The 6,215-nt window shown below is 43.4% G+C and overlaps 1 protein-coding gene across 1 annotated transcript in view; it reads left to right on the forward strand.

The window, feature by feature from the left end:
* Positions 1 to 6,215, forward strand: part of F8 (coagulation factor VIII) — a 105,188-nt gene that overhangs the window by 50,385 nt on the left and 48,588 nt on the right. The window contains exons 13-17 of the mRNA XM_042783081.1: positions 794 to 1,490; positions 1,782 to 1,901; positions 2,016 to 2,738; positions 3,099 to 3,851; positions 5,880 to 6,033. Of these exons, the coding sequence (XP_042639015.1) occupies positions 794 to 1,490; positions 1,782 to 1,901; positions 2,016 to 2,738; positions 3,099 to 3,851; positions 5,880 to 6,033 (2,447 nt within the window). The remainder of the gene's footprint in view (positions 1 to 793; positions 1,491 to 1,781; positions 1,902 to 2,015; positions 2,739 to 3,098; positions 3,852 to 5,879; positions 6,034 to 6,215) is intronic.

Consider the following 6,215-nt stretch of genomic DNA (forward strand, 5'->3'; position numbering starts at 1 on the left):
GTTAAACATTTACCTCAAGTAGACACACGCCCTGGAGAGAACAATCATGGGAGAAGGAAGGGCTGCTTATGCACAGGGAGACAGCTCAGGGCGCAGGAGTGTATGGAGGGATGAACACTGGGAAGAGGTAACTATGGGGAGGAAGTGGGAGGGGAGCTGTTGCATTGTGATAAACTGTGGTCAATGACAGGAGACAAAGTATATGTGAACTGCTGTATGGAAAGTGAATTTGCTCTGTAAATCTTCACCCAAATCACAATGAATAATAATAAAAAAAGACAAAATGATTGTAAATATGTATGTGCTAATACTAAGGAGCTCTGATGGTGTAGTGGTCAAAGCATTTGGTTGCAACCCAAAAGGTCAGTGGTTCGAACCCACCAGCTGCTCTGTAGAAGAAAGATGAGGGAGTCTGCTTCTGTAAAGATTTACAGCCTTGGAAACCCAGTGGGGCTTGCTATGAGTCAGAATTGATTCAATGACAGTGAGTTTGGTTTGGAGTTTATGTGCTAATACTAGAGATGGTTGCAGATTTAGACATACTGAAATAAATTCCAATGGACTATTATACAGAAAAGGCAAGGTTTGGACATATGAGTTTGGCTTGAGTATGTATGTTCTGTAACTACAAACAAGGTCAAGGTGACTGATTGTGTTTGGCTGGTTGTTCTATCAATCACTGAGAGGAGTATTAACATTTTGAACTCTGTTCAATTGTCTCTCTTTCCCTTTAATTCTGTCAAATTTCTCTTCATGTAATTTGAAGCTTGGGACCTGAGTTATGAATAATCAGAGGCTTATTCTTCCTCTTCTCCAGGTCTCTGGGTTCTAGGGTGCCACAACTCAGACTTCCGGAACAGAGGCATGACAGCATTACTGAAGGTTTCCAGTTGTGACAGGAACACTGATTATTATGAGGACATATATGAAGATATTCCAACCAACTTTCTGAATGAAAATAGTGTCATTGAACCCAGATCCTTTTCCAGAAATTCAAGGTACCCTAGCCCCGAGCAAAACCAATTCAAAGCCACCACAACCTCAGAAAATGACAGACTGAAGATGGACTCTCCATATGGAGAGAGAACACAGCTGCTTAAAGCACAAAGTGCCTCCTCTACTGATTTGTTGACACTCTTGGGACAGAGTCCTACTGCACATGGGTTATCTTCATCTGATCTCCAAGAAGCTAAATGTGAGACTGTTCCTGATGCTCTTTCACCCGGAGTGATCGAACGTAAGGACGGCCCATGTGATGCAGCGCACATCCGACCAGCGCTCCATGATGGTGGAGACACAGTCTTCACTCCTGAGCTAGGCCTCCAATTAACATTAAATGAGAATTCGGAAACAACTGTAACAGAAGACTTGAAGAAACTTGATTCAACAGTTTCTACTTCATCAAATAATATAATGACTTCAGCAATAAGTTCATCAGACAACTTTCCAGCAGGCATTGAAAAGACAGATTCCTTAAGACCCCTGAATACGCCAGCTCACTTTAGTAGTCAATTAGGCACCATTGTATTTGGCAGAAAGTCATCTCTTCTTACTGGGTCTGGTGTACGTTTTCACTTGAGTGAAAGAGATAATGATTCCATGTTGTTAGAAGCAGCTGGAATGAGTAGTCAAGAGAGTTCACTGGGGGAGAAAGCATCATCAATGGAGAGTGCTTTATTCAAAGTTAATATCTCTTTGGTAAATACAAACAGAGCACCCAATAACTCAACAATGAATGGAAAGACTCACATCAATGATCCAACATTATCCAATGAGAATAGTACATCAGGCTGGGAAGATATATTAGAAAATGATACTGAGTTTCAAGAAGTGACTTCTTTGAGTCATAATGAAATGTTTATAGACAGAAATACTACATCTTTGGGGTCAAATCATGTATCAAATAAAACTACTTCATCAAAAGATGTGGAAATGGTCCACCAGAAAAAAGAGGACCCTGTGTCGATAGATGTGGGAAATCCAGACATGTCATTGTTCACCAGGCCAGATTCAGAAAATTGGAGAAAAAGGACCCATGGAAAGAACTCCCAGAACTCAGAGCAAGGGCCTAGTCCAAAGCAATTAATACCCTTGAGCTCAGATAAGTCTGTGAAAGATCAACATTTCTTATCAGAGAAGAGTAAAGTGACAGTAGGAGTGGATGAATTTACAAAAGACCCAGGAATCAAAGAGAAGATATTTTCAAACAACAGGAGCATATTTCTTACAAACATGGCTAATATACAGAAAAATGATACCCAAGATCAAGAAAGAAAATTCCATGAAGAAATAGGAAGGAATGAAACATTAATCCAAGGGAATGCAAGTTTGCCTCAAGTGTTTCCAGTGACTGGCACAAAGAATTTCCTGAAGACAGTCTTCATACGGAGCACTAGGCCAAACGTTACTGTGGAAGGTTTAGATGAGGGAACATATGCTTCAAAACTTCAAGACACCAGGTTATTGGATGACTCAGCAAATAGAGTAGGACTTCACAAAGACCATTTCTCAAAAAGAAAGGAGGAAGCAAACCTGGCAGGCTTGGGAAATCAAACAAAGCAAACGGTAGAGAAATCTCCAAGCCCTACAGGGAGGTTTTCTAATCCAAGTCAGCAGAATGTTACCACTCAACATAGCAAGCAGGCTTTGAAACCATTTGGACCCCCACTAGAAGAAATAAAGCTTGAAAGGGGGCTAATTGTGAATGACACCTCAATGCAGTGGTCAAGAAATATGATGTATTTGACCACACAGATGGACCACAATGGAAAGGAGAAAGCAGGCATCACTCAGTCGCCTCTATCAGATTGTTCTGTAAGGAGTCATGGCGTCACCCAAACAAAGGACTCTGCGAAGACATCAGCATCTCCATCAGTTAGCCCTACAGATCAAACCAAGGCACCAACCCAAGACGACTCTTCTCATCTTCCGTTATCAGCCTGTAATTACACTTTGAGGGAGAAGAGTTCTAGTAGCCAAGCAAGCAGTCATTTCTTACAAGGAGGCAAAAGAGATAACCTTTCTTCAGCCACCCAAGCCTTGGATATGATCAGAGGCCAGGAAAAGGTCATCTCCTTAAGTGCCACTGACCCACTCAGGTACGAGAAACTTGAGAACACCATTCTCTTGAAACCAGGCTTACCCGAAGCATCTGGAAATGTTGAAATGCTTCCTAAAATTCGTGTTCATCAGGAAGACTCTTTCTCTACAGAAACTAGCCATGGTTCTTCTGGCCACCTGGGTCTCATGGAAGAGATCTTCCTTCCAGAAACACAAGGAGCTGGTAAATTGAGTCCAGGAAATAGACCTGGAGAAATGCCCTTTCTGAAAGAGGCACCAGAGAGCTCTGGAAAGACTCTCCCCAAGCTACTCAGTCCCCGTGCTTGGGAGAGCCGATGTGCTACCCAGGTGTCAAGAGAAGACTGCAAATCCCAAGAGGAGTCACCAAAACCCACAGCTTTCAATACAAAGAACACTGTTCCTCCCCTGAAGCCTTGTGAAGGCAACCATGCAGTAGCAGCACTAAATGAAGGGCATGATAGGCTTCAAGCAAAAGCCACGCGGGCAAAGCGAGAGGAGGCTGGCAAGCTGTGCTCTGAAAACGCACCAGCCTGGAAACACCACCATCAAAAGGAAGTAACATTTCCTCCCCTTCAGCAGGAGCAAGAAATAATTGATTATGATGATGCTCTCTTGACTGAAATGAAGAGGGAAGATTTTGACATTTATGGGGAGGATGAAAATAAGGGGCCCCGCAGCTTTCAAAAGAAAACCCGCCACTATTTCCTTGCTGCAGTGGAGCAGTCTTGGGACTATGGGATGAGTCAAGCTCCCCGTGCTCCAGGAGGCAGGTATGTGTCCACTGCTTACTGCTCTGTCCCACTATTGGAAAGGTTGACTTTACTAGGTGCTGAGGCAATAGGAAAGGCACACCTTAACATGCAGCCATGAAATGCCAAATATCGCTTTATAGAGGAACCCTGAAAAGCAGGCAGCAAAGTGTAGATGAAGCCGAGGGCAGATGAGAGGTTCCAAGAAGACAGCAACAGTGAGAGGAAAAGGATGGCAAATGCAGACAGCCGAGCCTCTCCCTCTGGAAAGGTGAAGATGGAGAGGGGAGCTACAAGAAAGAGGTAGAGGAGTCCCGGTCAAGAAGCAGCCACAGGGAGCAGAACACCAACCGAGCCTGCCAGCCCTATGGGCTGCAGAGAACTCTTATTCTCATAGGAGAGCCCTCAGAGAGGCAGGGAGCTCTGGTGGCACAGTGCCTAAGGCACTTGACTGCTAACCAGAAGGCTGGCGATTCAAACCCACCAGCCACTCCTCGGAAGGAAGACTGGGCAATCTACTTCCGTAGTGATACTGCCTCAGAAACCCAAGGAGGGGTTGCTGTGAGTCGGGGCCGACTTGACAGCACATAACAACAACAACAACAAGAGAGGCAGGGGGAAGAAGCGAGGAGTTTGGTAAAGAGGTTGAGGATGTTGAAAAGGTTGTTTTCCATGGTATAGGGGGTTCAGACGGCAAAGTGGAAGGATGTGACTAAGAAGGTGGGTCAGGGAAGGACAACACACAGATCTGGAAGATAATCATAGGGACAGTCAATCAGCTAACCATGTTTATTGAACACCTCCTATATGCCAGACACTTTCATAGGCACTGGAGTAAAGGCGCTCTGGTGGAGCAGTGCCTAAGGCATCTGACCGCTAACCAGAAGGTTGGTGGTTCAAACCCACCAGCCACTCCCCAGAAGGAAGGTTGGGCAATGTAGTTCCATAGAGATACTGCTTCAGAAACCCAGTGGGGGTTGCTATGAGTCAGAATCGACTTGATGGCAGTGGGTTGGAGTACAGCAGAGTAGGAGTTTACATTCTATTGGGAAAAGCAAAAGATAACCAATTAGTAGAAAAATAAATAAGGTCATCTTAATGATGCTAGTCAGAAGATAGAACAGAATACCATGGTAGAGTATGAGTAGGGGGTGATACTTTAGCTGGGGTGGTTCAAGAAATCTCCGTGGAGTTGAGGGTCAGCGTGACTGGCATACAGTGAAGAATGGAGGGAGGGAGTTATGGGAACGAGGTGGTAGAGACAAGTCAGGAAACAGGGCCTGCAGGATCTTGTTCTCTTCCCTTTTGATTTCTTTAAACTTTTGATTGTGTTTTTTGGTGAAAGTTTACACAACACATTAGGCTCCCATTTAATAATTTCTTAACATAGTATTCAGTGACATTGGTTACATTTCTCCACATTGTGTCAATATTCTCATTACTTCCATACTGGTTGTTCATTTCATTGAATCTAGCTTGCTCGCCTGCTCCTGCCCCCAGTAAATGTTGACCGTTGGGTCTCATATAGATGATGTATCTATATATATTTTACAAAAATATATATATATTTTACAAAAAGAAGGAGTACAGGTGATATTGTTTATGTTATGAACCAATCTCTTACTTATCTGGAAAGTGTCAAGAAATAGTTTTTTGTGCTGGACACTCTTTCAGGTACTGGGAATATAGCAGTAGACAAAACCCCTTGCGTTCATGCATGGAGCGGCTAACTACGTAAGATGCTGCTTAGATGTGGAGTAAGATGAGGACACAAAGAATTGTCTATATGCCTAAAACTGTTACACCCCAAACCTCCTCTTCCTCTAGGGTTCCCCTCTCAGTGAACTGCATCTCCATGCATCTGTGGACCCAAGCCAGAGATCTGCAAGTTCTCTGGGGTTCTTCTGTCTCTTTTCCCTGCCCCATGACACTTCCAATCCATCATGAATACTACCAAATGAATCTCAAATCCAGAGAAGAGAAGGATATGAAGTATTTCTACCCATTTGGTCCATCAGGATGCTGCTTTTCCTCTGCTTTCTTCTCCAGGGCTCAGAGTGGCAGCGTCCCTCAGTTCAAGAAGGTGGTTTTCCAGGAATTTACTGATGGCTCCTTTAGTCGACCTTTATACCGTGGAGAGCTGAATGAACACTTGGGAATCTTGGGGCCTTATATAAGAGCAGAGGTTGAAGATAATATCATGGTGAGTTGGGGACAATGAAATTATAAGAAAATGAATCCTACATATTTGTTTCTTATTATAAAAACCATGTACTCACTTTAGAAAGTTTTTAAAGTTTAGAGAAATAAAGAAGTTTAAAAATAATGTCATACATGCTAAAGGGAGTCCTTTGAACAGAGAACCAAAAATAGCAAATAACAACC

Source organism: Orycteropus afer, unplaced genomic scaffold (genome assembly GCF_000298275.1).
Source record: "Orycteropus afer afer isolate SDZICR_OR568_19922 unplaced genomic scaffold, OryAfe1.0 scaffold00647, whole genome shotgun sequence".
NCBI classification, from domain to species: Eukaryota; Metazoa; Chordata; class Mammalia; order Tubulidentata; family Orycteropodidae; genus Orycteropus; species Orycteropus afer.